Consider the following 13,971-nt stretch of genomic DNA (forward strand, 5'->3'; position numbering starts at 1 on the left):
TTCTCAGTCCTCCTCTCCCTTCCCATTTGCCATTTCCACACAGCTCTCACTTTTATTTTTATATATATTTTGTATATATGCTGTATAATGTACCATACGATTGTGATGTCCTAATTCAGTAAATATTTTTCTTCTTTGGGCTAATATTAGGTTGTGTATATTCTTAACTGTTACAATGTGGCAGTAGGCACTGTGCACACGTGTGTGTGTGTGTGTGTGTGTGTGTACATTATATATAATATATATGGGTATGCATATAGCTTATAATGGGAATTGTTAGAATAAATTCCTATAACACGAGTTACTGGATAATGGATGTTTCTTGAAGACTTCTTTGGAGAGTTTTTTTGTTGTTGTTGTTATATTTTTGTTATAGGTCACACGCGCTCTAGCGTGCCCTAGAGCGTGCGTGACAGAGAGACAGAAAGCGAGAAGTCACGCCCCAGGGGATGGCCACGCCGCAGTCCTTTCTTCTCCATTCTCCTCTTGGGATCTTGGGCACACACACACACATGTGCCCAGCATAAGTTTTAAGCCACCGGGCCAGGACTTGAACTGCGGTTGACTACATGGGAGTCCAGTGACATAGCCATTATGCTAACTGCTGGTCCCTTGGAGACTTCTTCATTTCCCCAGTTGTTTCCCAAAGGATGGCTCCAACTCAGACTTCATGAACAACAGAATGTATTGTGAGTGTACTGCATCTTTTCACGGTGTCAAGTGGATCAAAATGTGCCACCCCACGTATGCTGCCTTGGCATATTGATGATCAGTTTGGCTTAAAGACACTTGAGAACCAGTGATGCAGAAGGGTATTCTGATCTTTCTTCCCCAAAGTAGGAGATAAAACTCCCATGTGAGAGCTATCCTCCCAGTACCATGAGAATGGAAGACTGTCTTACCACCGGGAACCAGGAGTCAGGGCTGAGAGAAATATGTACAAAAAACCTTGTTCCACTAACCCTTATCTTTATTTTTAAGAACTACTTATTTTATTTTAATTTATTTTATTTAATTTATTATTATTTTTAATTTGACCAGAGAGAAAGAGAGAGGGGAAAGTGAGAAAGCAAGCTGCCAGGTCCAGGACTCAAACCATGGATGGCCATGTGGGAGTCCAGTGCCTCAACCACCGCATCACTGGCTGGCCTCAACTCTTATCTTCTTAGTCATTTTCCATAATGAATGTCCCTGGGCCAAACCCCTTCATTTTGTCATGTTTTCACAATCTTCTACTGTTAGCCCTACCTGTATGTGAGCTTTGGACTATTAACTGCTTCTGTAGTTCTTCATCTTGCTTTTGAGGGCTCCCACATACATATAAAATTTGCTTGTTTTCCTCCTGTTAACCTGGGATTTTGGGCATGCATGCACATGCATTCACCTTGAGTTTAAGCCTACGGATCCAGGACTTGAACTGCAGTTCAGCGATGTAGCCATTAGGCCATGTGCTAGTCCTTTTTTTTTTTTTTTTTAAAGAGATTTTTGCCTTATAGTGCATGTGCTCTCCAAGAGAGGGAGAGAGTCAGAGACGGTGAGAGCGAAAGTGAGAAGTCACCCCCCAGGGAAGATGGCCACATTGCAATCCCTTCTCCATTCTCCTCTGAGGATCCTGGGCACGCACATACCACACGCCTGGCGTGATTTTCAAGTCACCAGGTCCAGGATTCAAATCGTTGGCCATGTGAGAGTACAACGACGTAACTGCTGTGCCATCTGTTGGCGCCGATTAACACATCTTTTATCATGAAGATGATGGTAAAAGTAATCTTTCCCTGTCAGATTCACTGCTATATTAATTCAGTAGTCTTTTCGGCGTAAGCATGTAATAAAGCAAGTTGAATTGTTGCTGACTCCAGCAACTCTAGTTGTTCTGAAGCAGTTCCCATCAGCGTTTATTTATAACTCTCTATTTAGGAATTAATATTTTCAAAAATTGCACCTTTTTAGATTTAAAGTAATTAGAAAGCCTTTTTTAACATTTAATCTTAATTTTGACACTGAAAATTGTAAATATTTACCAACATTTACTTTTTTTTTTTTTTTTAAGTTTTTGCCATAGGGCAGTGTGCTGCCAGAGAGAGGAAGAGGGAAAGTGAGAAATCACCCCCCCCCGGGGGGGGATGAGTACATGGCAGTCCCTTCTCCTCTGTTCTTCTCTTGGGATTTTGACCACACACACACACACGGCATGATTTTAAGATGCCAGGTCTGGGACTTGAACAGTGGTCAGTCATGTGGGAGTCCAATGCGGTAATCACCATGCCACTTGCTGGCTCCTACATTTAAAAATGTTTTAAAAATTTTGTCAGAAGGCACAGGCTGTCTCCAGGGAGAGGCAGAGAGAGAAAGTAAGAGAGAGAGAGAGACAGAGCACCCCAAATGGGGTATGGTCACGTTGCAGTCCCTTCTCCATTTTTCCATTCTGTTGAGATTTGGGACATGGACATACATGTGCCTGGTGTGTTTTCAAGCTGCGAGGACCAGGATTCACACCATGCAGTTGGTCATGTGGTTTCTGACTTCCTTAACTACTAGACCATAGGGCCAGCCCCCAACATTTAAATTTAACTTGAGACAAATTCTTCTAAAAGTTATGGTCCTCTAAGGCCAAATATTTATACAAACTTAATAAATGAAGTATAAGTACATTGTAATTGCATAGGAAGACTTGCCATTATAGAAATAATATTTTTCTTTGTATTATATGAAATAACTTTATATAGTTCTCTACCTATTGCTTCATTTATTTCTCTTTTCTAGGTGTACATGTCAAACCTTTTACTCCAGAAAAAGCAAAAGAAATTATAATGGCTTTACAACAACCTGCAGTATTCTGTAACATGGTTTCTGATTGGCCAGCGCGACACTGGAACGCTCAACACCTTTCTAAGGTCCTTCATGGCAAGCAGATACAATTCAGAATGGGGATGAGAAACACAGACACAGGTAAGACTGTCAGAATCACACAGTAATGTCTCTTCAACATGATCACGTTCTCAGCAGCGGTTTCCTTGTCTCTAGAGTACCCCTTATTTTAATCTTCTTTTTGAAGATTACTGTAAAGCTAGGGATGTTTTCTTGGAAAGTTTGGAAGAGGAATTTGCCCTTAGGTTTTTGTTTGTTTGTTTGTTTCTAGACTAAACAGTTTATAAGCCCATACAAAATGTAGTTTTCACGTATTGTAAAAGACGTATTGACTGCAAAGACCAATACTAATCTAATCGTCCCTTCCACTTTTGACTTATGTGGAATGTGTCCTTTCATTTGTGACTTCAGACACTATTTATAGTACTCGGTCTCAGTCGTATTTTCATCTCCTTGCTTTACCAGTCTTCTGACCTGAATTGCACTGCACAAACATTTGTAAACCTGGTGTTTTCATTCTCTTAAGCAAAAAGATTTCACCTGTTCCCTCTTTTTTTCCTGAAGACTTCTAATATTTCTATTTTTTTCCCCAATTGTCAGGTATTGTGATTACCATTAGTTGTTATAGATGGAAGAAACAGTGCCATTTCTAGTCTAAAGGAGTTCATAACTATTGCTTGGTATTTAACTTGTGCTTTAATATGAGTAAATTTCATAATATAGAAATTCACAGTGCTTTCAGCTTTGTGGTGAAGTGGCTTATGAATATCTATTAATAGCTCAAGGGGAACTAAGAAGTTCCCCACCTCCCCTCCGGCTGCCCCAGCCTTCTTTCTCTCATGCTGACCTTGGAGTACACCCCGTGGAATTACTCGGTTTTTGGTGCCTAAAACCCCTTGTACTCCTGAGTCAGATATAGCAGGATTAATACTTGGAACTCTGGAACTCTTTGGTATCTCCTTTTCATCATAGACTGAACTGTTTATTGCATTTTAAAATTAAATGCTAGGCCAGCAGTATTAACATAAAAATAAGATCAAATAAATCGACCAGGCACATGTGCATGCACACCCAAAAGCCTGATAGGATGGAGAAATGTAGGAAAAAAGATGTTGGCATGACCATGTATCATTGAGGGTGCTTTCTCTCTCCGGCGAGTGAACATACCCTCTGGCAATCACTCAGTCATATAAACATAATTAGGAAAAAAGCTATTTCTCTGAATGTGACTACGGTACTTCCCTAGGTAGTATAAGGTAATGGTTTAAGAGACCTGACGTGAGTTGGGTTGCAAGATTCAGATTTTGGCTTACTGGGTGACTTTGGGCAAAATAACTTTTCTGTATGTTAGAAATATTTTCAGGATTAGTTGATTTCATATGTGTAAAGCATTTAGATGGTACCTAACACTTAGTAAGTGTTCAACAAATATTATTATTATTTTTAATATTTAGTAACTGTATTCTTTTTTTAATTATTTATTTCATTTTATTTTTCATTCACTTATTTTTAGTTTGACCAGAGAGACACAGAGAGAGAAAGAGGGAAAGTGAGAAAGCAAGCCACCAGGTCTGAGACTTAAACCATTGGTCGGCCATGTGGGAGTGTCCAGCATCTTAACCACCACACCACCTGCTGGTCCCTCAACAAATATTTAAAAGTAGAAATAATTTTAAAGTAAAGCTATGCAGCCAGCCTAACAGCATAGTGGTTAAGTGCTGCAAGGAGGAAGTCAGATCCCACATGGCCAACTGAGGTTTGAGTCTTGCCTTAGGGGCTTGAAAAACACACTGGTGTGTGAGCATGTGCTCAGGATCTGGACAGGCTGGAAAAAGGATTGCACAGTGCCTGGGCCCTGTTATGGCGTGCTTTCTTTCTCTCCCACCCTCCCCCAACTCCTATGTGTGCACATGTCTTCTGGCATAAAAAACAGTACAACTTCTTCAGTGTAAAGAAAACTGAACAGCTGGAAAGGCACAGACAAATATGAGAGCACCTGTTTTACTCCTCAGTGATAGTTACTAGTCATACTTTAATGTGTATCTATTTAGGTCTTTTGATATGTTTTTTAAAATCATTTATTTAATTAATTCCATTCAGTGTTGTTATTATTTTTCAGTTTGACCAGAGAGAGACAGAAAGAAAGAAAGTGAAACTGAGAAAGCAAGCCGCCAGGTCCAGGACTGGAACTGTGGTCGGCCATGTGGAAATCCAGCTCCCCTAACCTCCACATCACCTGCTGGCCTGCCATTTGCTATTTTCTTAAAATACACTTGTATTAATTTTCATAGCCTGCCTTTTTTTTTCAAAACTTAACATATTTTGAGCAACTCCTCTTGACATTACTGTGACTTTTAAAGGGCTACCTAATACTCCACTCTATGACATTACTGTGACTTTTTATTTATTTATTTATTTTTTGGGGAGAGGTTTTCGCTATAGGGCGCATGCGCTCACCAGACAGAGACATAGAGACAGAAAGCGAGAAATCACCCCCCAGGGGGATGGTCACGCCACAGTCCCTTTTCCTCCATTCTCCTCTCGGGATCTTGGGCACGCATACACACGCGCCCAGCGTGAGTTTTAAGCCACTGGGTCCTGGACGCGAACCACGGTCGACTACGTGGGAGTCCAGCGACATAGCCATTATGCTAACTGCTGGTTCCCACATTACTGTGACTTTTAAAGGGTTACCTAATACTCCACTCTATAGTAATACCAATTTATTTTTAAATTCTATTTTTATTATTTAGATTGCTGATAGTTTTTTAATTTATAAAACAAATCTTGTCCTGATTTCTGATCATTTCCCTGGAACAGACTTGCAGAGGAATTACTGGGTCAAAGGATATGCATGTTTCCATCAGGCCGCAGTCCCTGAAGCTCCTAACCCCAGAACCCGAGTCACACTGATTGCCTCTCTAGTGCTGTCTTGTGGCGCAGTGACTTGACTCCTAGAGACCTCATCTTCATCTTCATCTCTCTCTCTCCACAGCCATCTCCTGGCGGACGCTGCCCTGCTGTTTCTCACCTCTGTAGTTGCAGCAGCCTTGTCCCTAGTCTCTCTGCACCCCCTGCTCTCCCTTCCCAGACCATCGCTCATCCTGAAACTAGACATTGTTTCTTTAAAATAAATAAATATACATATATATATATATATATATATATATATATATATGTATATAATGTTGTTTTTCTGCTCAAAACACTTAAGTAGCTTCCCACTACCCTTAGGCTAAGGACCAAGATTTTGTCCTGGTTTGGGACGCCCAGCTCAACCTCTTCTCATGAGCTCAGACCCAAAAAGCATTCTTTTCCATTCCGGTATTTCCAGAGCTTTGCTTCTTCCTACTTCAGGGTCTTCACCTATACAGTTCTCTGTGTCTAGCCACTCACTCTCTTCCCATTTCGCCATTCCCCCCTTTACCTAGTTAATTCCTCTCTTCTTTCAGCTCTTAGTTTTTTCCTGAACACACGTGTCCTCCTGTCCCCCTGCCCGTCAAATCAGGCGTCACTATTAAACTACCTCACAATACCTGTGTTTCTTAGTGACGTTTAGCAGTTACAGTCAGTCATAGTTGTGGAAGTAATCACCTGTTTAAAGTGTCTTTCCCTCCAGAAGGTCACTTTCATGAGCATGAGCACCATGTCTCATCATGGACTGAGCAGGTAGATCCAGGCCAAATGCTGGCAGAAAGGTAGTTTCCATTTACATTTTTTGAGAACATAAGAGGGTGCCTATTTTGCTACTCCTTTGCCAAAAATGAGAATTATCTTAAAAACAAAACAAAACAAAAACAAACAAAACAACAATAACAACAATCTCGGGCCAGCTGATAAGTGTGGTGGTTATGGCAGCTGGATCCCACATGGCTGACTACATGGTTCAAGTCCTGGATTTGGTGTGCGTTCCAGATTTGGCAGCTGGAAAAGCAGGCTGTGTCCAAAATCCTGAAAGGAGAAATGGAAGTGAAAGGATTGTGACATTACCATCCAATGGGGGTTCTTTCTTACCTTTCCTTTCTCTCTGGCAAGCACATGTGCCCTCTAGCAAATTAAAAAAAAAAATCTTGCCAATGGATGAAAACTAGTATCTCATTATTTTAGTTAACATTTCTTTGCTTGCTAGTGATGTTGAATATATATTATATATGTTCATGTTTACTAGTAATTCTTTTTTTAAAATAATTGTTCTTCATGTATTTTTTTTTAATAATTGTCCTTTGTGTATTTTCTTATTGAAGTTTTAGGGTTTAGTTTTTTGGGGTTTTCTTTGTTTTTCTTTTTTCTTTTTTTTTTTTTTAAGTCTTTGCCATAAGGTGCTTACACTCGCCAGAGAGAGACAGAGAGAGGGAAAGTGAGAAATCCCCCCACCCCCTGGGAGGATGGCCATGCCATAGTCCCTTCTCCATTCTCCTTTCCGTATTATGAGCATGCATATGCACACATGCCTGGCATGATTTTTCAAGCCACTGGGTCCAGGACTTGGACTGTAGTAGCCTGTGTGGAAATCCAGTGCCTAAACCACCATACCACCTGTTGGACCCAGAGTTTTAGGATTTTTTTTTTTTTTTAAGAGAGGTTTTTGCTATAGGGAGAGACAGAAAGTGAAAAATCGCCCCCTCGGGGGGGATGACCATGCCCAACTCTCTTCTCCTCCATTCTCCTCTTGGGACCTTGAGCATGCATGCCCACACACCCAGCATGAGTTTTAAGCCACCAGGTCCAGGACTCAAACTGCAGTTGACTGTGTATGAGACCAGCAATGTAACCATTATGCCATCTGCTGGTCCTGGTTTTATAAAAATTCTTAAAAATATTTTTTTTAATTCTTAAAGGCACATGCATTTGTGAGAAAAAGAAAAAGAGAGAGAAAGCACACCTCAGTGGGGTGTGGTCACGCCACAATCCTTTATCCTCTATTCCTCCTCCTTGTCAGAATTTTAGACACACATGCACATGTTATTGCTGTGTTTTTCAAGCCACTTGGGTCAGGATTCAAACCACGTGAGATCGGGCTCTCAGTGCACCTTGCCTAAGCACTGTGCTATGGGTTTGGCCTAAATAAATTCTTTATATATTAAGAAAATTGTCTTATTACTAATATTGTTTCCCAGTTTATTATTTTTTAATTTAGTTTATTCTTTGCCATTTGATTTTGCTTCACATTTTTCTATAGTTAAATTAAGTCAAATCAAATAATGCATTTATTTATTTATTTATTTTTAGAAATTCCTTCTCTGTCCTGAAAGTAGGTATTACTTTTTTTTTTTTTTTAAGAAAGATTTTGTTATAGAGTGCATACACTCACTGGAGAGAGAGAGAGAGAGAAAGCAAGAAGTCATCCCCTGGGAGGATAGCCACATTACAATCCCTTCTCCTCCATTCTCCTCTCAGGATTTTGGGCACATGTGCACACACGCCTGGTTGAGTTTCAGTTCCGCTTATAATAAAATTTGGCGGGTCCAGGCAGTGGCACTGTGGTCACACAACTGGAGCCACAAGGGAAGGTCCTAGGTTTGCATCCCAGGACCCCACTGAGTATGCCAGCAACGTGTGCGTACCTATGATGTGGGAGGAAACTGCAGGGAGACTACAATGTAAAGACCCTGTTGGGGTGGGGGACTGTCTCTGTCTCTCCGCTGGGTCTGGGACTCAAACTGTGGTGGCCATATAGGAGTCCAGCAATGTAACCATTATGCCATCTGCTGGCCCAAGTAGCTAATAATCTAACATTTCCTTCTAATTATTTAATGATTTCTTTTTTTATATTTTACTCTTTATTCATTTCATATGTTTTGGGATATAATGTTTACTGAATTCTTTTTATGAGTAGTTAAGATGGGAACTTCTTTTAGCACCATTTACTGAATAATCCTTTTTTTTTTTTTTTTTTTTTTTTTTTTTTTTAGGTGGTTTTTTTTTTAGGTTCTCCACCAGACAGACAGAGAGACAGAAAGCGAGAAATCACCCCCCAGGGGGAAATGGCTACGCCGCAATCCCTTCTCCTCCATTCTTCTCTCGTGATTTTGGGCACGCACGCACACACACGTGCCCGGCGTGAGTTTTCAGCCACCGGGTCCAGGACTCGAACTGCGGTCGACTACGTGGGAGTCCAGCGACATAGCCATTATGCTAACTGCTGGTCCCTGAATAATCCTTTTTTATCCTACTGGCTTTGGGAACCACCTTTATTATATTACTATATGGTAGTTAAAGGTGTTAGATTCCCACATGGCTGACTGCAGTTCAAGTCCTGGACCTGGCAGCTTGCTTTCTCACTGTGCCTCGCTCTCTTTTTCTGTCTCTCTCTGGTCAAATTGATGAATAATAATAAAATAAAATGAGTAATTTTTTAAAAAAGAGAAATAACTCTGAACATCTGTAAAATGGTGATCACAAATCCTGTTCAGAGCACATACCCCATATGCTGTTTCTTTACAAAACCATGGAAGCCTAACAAATTGCAGAAATATTTGTTTCCCTGCTGTTCAAAAAATATGTTGACTCCCTTTCATGAGAGTTAAAAACAAACTCAATTTTTACACCCCTGCCGAATCCTGAACTTGGTTAAACCTCTTCTTACCAACACTTTACAAAATGGCTGCTGCCTCCGCTACTTTGGCATTACATGAAAGAACAATAGTGACAAAATTAGAAAGGAACAATTCCATCGCGTAAAGTCTATCATGAAAAGCAACTCTACTGCCCAGAAAAATAATGCCATCATAACAAAATCGGAATAGTACCTTTGGTGCTGCTACTACCAGAGAAGAGCACAAAGATGCTGTTTTGAAGTCATTATGTAAATGAAAAGTCTGTCATTTCCATCCATTCCACTTGTTGTAATTGTCTCCTGACAGGAACACTTCTCACATGTAATTTTTACATTGTTAGGTTTTTATTTTTTAACATGCAGAGCTTGCTGTGACAGAAAATGAAGGCTTCTAATGAGGCCAGGTTCTTGGGACTGCAATGCAGACAGACCTGCCTGTGACAGCTAATGGCCTTCACTGAAAAGTCCTGCTTAGTCCAGCCAGGGCCAGGCGGCTCATTGAATGGCTTAATAACTCCGTTGGGTCAGTGGGTTAAATTCTATGAAGTGAAAATTTATAGGATCCTGTGTTTCGATTTACAGTGCATTTTAGTGAAATGATTTAGAAAGGACTCCTGTTTCCCAGTTTTATGCAGCCTTCTTGCCACATGCATTTGTGTTTGTCAAAATTCAGCTGCTAGCCCAACTGTAGTAGCATGCTGGGAGGTGCTGATACTTAGCAGACTGAGGCCACCTGGGGGCCCATGGTCCATCCTCTTCCTGTCCACCCTAACAGCCAGGTGGGGTACACGTCTGAGGTCCCAGCTACTAGGGAGACTGAGGCAGGAGGATCATGATGTAGCAGGAGCCTGTCTTAACAAACAAACTTTATGTACTTCTGTGCCGTTATGGAACATTCTTGATGGTGTTGATAGTATTAAGACTTTATGAGGGGACCAGCAGGTGGTGTAGTGGTTAAGGCACTAGACTTCCATGTGGCTGTCTGTGGTTTGAATCCTGGACCTGGTGGCTTGGAACTCACGCTGGGCTCATGTGCACACATACTCAGGGTCCAGAGAGGAAAGGAGAAGGGATTGTGGAGTGGCCATCCCTCCTGGGAGGTGATTTCTTACTTTCTGTCTGTCTCCCCAGGAGACAGCTGTATAGCAAAAATATCTCTAAAAAAAAAAAAATGAACTTAATGTATAGATTGATGGTTTATTGTATGCCAAGCACTGCTCTGTTTCACAAAATGTATCAAAGTGTAAATAGTTATCAAATACGTAGATTTTCACCTCCTAGATGAATGTGCCCTAGTGAAATTCTGCTTCTCAAAGTCAGGTGACAAGTTGATGAAGTGGATGAATTAGGATGATTTTTTGACATGTTTCCTGACATTCTGGGATTTTAGGGAAAAGATGGGAGGGGAAAAATCATTCGATAATCCTAAGCAGTTTAGTTTAAGCAGAAAAGGAGAAAAAGGATAAGAGCTGTTAAGAGGTTGAATACCGTTTTCCTGTTACTGCTAATTCAGTCAACCTTTCCCAGCGACCTCCTAGTGACAGAAGTTCTAACACCGTGTCTGGCACTGACTGGGCGTCTGCTCTGTGTGGGTGTTGTATCAGCTGAGCCACATCCTCTCTGGAAAGGATTTCAAGCTTTTCCAAAAAGGACATAAACTTTCCTCAGTATTGACTTCCTTACGTTAATTTAAAATAATCTGCTAGTTTCATCCTGTTGTATAAGAGTAATTCTCTCTTGTTTCAGTCCAAGACCTCAGTCTTTTTGTGCATGCATGAAAGAGAGAGAGAGAGAAAGCACTACCCCATGGGGCCTGGGGACAGTGTAACCCTCTTATTCCAGTCCTCCATCCTTTAGGATCCTGGGAATGCACATGTGTGCACACATGCCCAGTTGGTGTTTTGTTTTTTAAGAGAGGGTTTTGCTACTGGGCTTGTGCACTCGCTGGAGAGACAGCTAGTGAGAAATCACTCCCCTCCCCCCGCGAAGGCATGACAACGCTATAGTCCCTCCTCTTCCATTCTCTCTCAGGATCTTGGGCATGCACGCACACATGCCTGGCATGAGGGTTTTTTTTTGTTGTTTATTTTAAATTAAGAATTATTTTATTTAGCTTTATGTATGTATGTATGTATTTTATTTATTTTAATTTGACCAGAAAGGTACTGAGATAGAGAGAGAGAATGAAAGTGAGAAAGCAAGCTGCTGGGTCCGGGATGTGAACTGCAGTCAGCCATGTGAGAGTCCAGTGCCCTTAACCACCATGCCACCTGCACACCTCCCCCACCCCCACTGCATGAGTTTTAAGCCACCAGGTCCAGGACTTGAGCTGTGGTTGACAACGTGGGAGTCCAGCGACGTAACCATGACACCATCTGCCAGTCCTGCCCCAATTTGTTTTTTAAGCCTCTGGAGCCAGGTCTTGATCCCTGGCAAGACCCCAGTCTTGATTCTTTGGAGTCATATCCATAATAACAAGCCACTGTGGACAGATAACATTCCTTCTCTCCAAGCTTTCCTGATCAGTCCTCTGGTGGCCTTCCCATTTTCCTCATGTGCCTTCGTATGGCACACAATTACGTATTTAATTGTATGGCACAAGTTCTCTATTATTCTAGCTAAGACTTTATCTTTGTCTAAATATATTTTTAAAATAATTATTTTATTTGACTTTACTGATTGATTTAATTTTCAGAGAGAGAGAAAGTGAGGAAACAAGCCACCAGATCCAGGACTTGAACTGTGGTCGACCATGTGGGAGTTCAGTGCCCTGAGCCACCATGCCACCTGCCGGCCCCATGTATAAATAAATTTTAAACTCAAAGGGTATTATCTATTTTATCTATATTATCCCCATAAGCCTGAGTACGGTGCTTATTACAGATCATGTACTTACTAAATAAATCTGAAATAAACGAGTTAATAAATGAACAGACTTTAAACTGTCATTGCCAATTAATGTTTCTAAGGAGCTGCTTATGATGAATGTACAATATAACGTCAGCAAATTTTCAAAAGCTAGTTTCTTTTGTTGCTTTTTTTCCTTCCCTCTCATCTAAAGCAGTGGTTCTCAGACTTGCTGACCTCAGGATTCCTTCACACTTAACACTGAGTACCCCAATGTGCTTTTGCGATGTAGCTTACATCAGTGATACTCTATTCAAATCTAACACAGAGGCTTTTTTTTTTTAAAGAGGTTTTTGCCTTAGGGTGCATGTGCTTGCTGGAGAGAGACAGACAGTGATAAGGAAAGTGAGAAATCACCCTCCAGGGGGATGGCCTCGTAGCAATCCCTTCTCCTCCATTCCCTTCCTGGGATCTTGGGCATACACACACATGTGCCTAGCATGATTTTCAGGCTACTGGGTCCAGGACTCGAATCATGGTCGGCTGTGTAGGAGTCCAGTGATATAACCACTATGCCATCTGCTGCCTCCAGAGACATTTTAAACGTAAGAACACAAGCATGTATCCCACCAGCCATCAGAGCAGTGACGTCAGCACATGTCATGTGGCCTTTGGGAAACCCCGTGGTAGACTTGCGAGGTAATGAGAGTAAAAAAGGCAAATAATGCCTCAGTATTATCAAAATTATAAATAGCTTTGACCTCCTAGAGCCCTGAAATAATTGATAATCTGATTATTATTGATCATTATTAAATCAGGCTATGAGAAAGATAACCTTTAATCTTAAGGTAGAAATTGTTTTTTACCTTCACATCTAATCATGAGCATTATGAGAGTTGTAAGTGATTCTAATTCTATAACAAGAACAAAATTAATCCTTAATTGACATTAAGTAATAATTCAGGGTTTTTTTGGTTGAAATTATCTCTGTTTTTAAAAAGTAGACAGTATTAGAAAACTGTGTTTATGATACATTTAGGTCACATTCTCTTCCTCTGCAGTTCCTCAGTTTGAAACGACATGCAGTTATGTCGAAGCTACACTTGAAGAGTTTCTGGCCTGGAACAGTGACCAGTCTAGTATTTCTGGACCATTTAGTGATTATGATCATTCCAAATTCTGGGCCTATGCGGACTATAAATATTTTATCAGTCTATTTGAAGATAATACGAATGTTTTCCAGGTAAGTCAATACATTCCTTTTCATCTTAGAATTTGCTCCAAGATCACAAATTAGAATCTCCCTGGTACCTTCTTCCTTCACTAACTTTTTCTCTCAAAAGTAGTCACTGTGAGTCTTGAGTATTTCAACCATTCAAGCCAAAAGATTGTTCAGGGGAGGGGTGATGTTTGGCTCACACAGACGAGCAGCTTTCTCTGTTTTCCTACCCACCAAACTTCCTCCAACCCCCTCCTGTGCTTTTCAGCAGTGCCTGCGCCAGTCTGGAGTGTATCAAAAGCTCAGACTGTGTACACAACCTCATTTCCTCCCGACCTGCCTCTTGTTCTGCCAGTGAGCCAGGCAGAGATACAAAGCTGATTCTAAGAAGGAGCGATCCTTGGGCCGTGACCAGGCTCCTGCTAGGCCTGGCGTTTAGTGCCTCTCTTTCTCTGGTGGTTTGTGGCCTGAGGCAGAGAGC

At 41.1% G+C, this 13,971-nt stretch overlaps 1 protein-coding gene across 3 annotated transcripts in view; it reads left to right on the top strand.

The window, feature by feature from the left end:
• Positions 1-13,971, top strand: part of HSPBAP1 (HSPB1 associated protein 1) — a 55,191-nt gene that overhangs the window by 13,054 nt on the left and 28,166 nt on the right. For 2 of the 3 annotated variants that reach the window (XM_006154584.3, XM_014590181.2), the window contains 2 exons: positions 2,764-2,949; positions 13,333-13,514. In XM_006154584.3, the coding sequence (XP_006154646.1) occupies positions 2,764-2,949; positions 13,333-13,514 (368 nt within the window). Of the gene's footprint in view, positions 1-2,763; positions 2,950-12,863; positions 12,971-13,332; positions 13,515-13,971 lie in introns of those variants that run through there. The other variant, XM_014590182.2, reaches the window with a different exon arrangement.

The sequence above is a fragment of the Tupaia chinensis genome, unplaced genomic scaffold (assembly GCF_000334495.1).
Source record: "Tupaia chinensis unplaced genomic scaffold, TupChi_1.0 Scaffold000415_1, whole genome shotgun sequence".
Classification (NCBI taxonomy): Eukaryota; Metazoa; Chordata; class Mammalia; order Scandentia; family Tupaiidae; genus Tupaia; species Tupaia belangeri.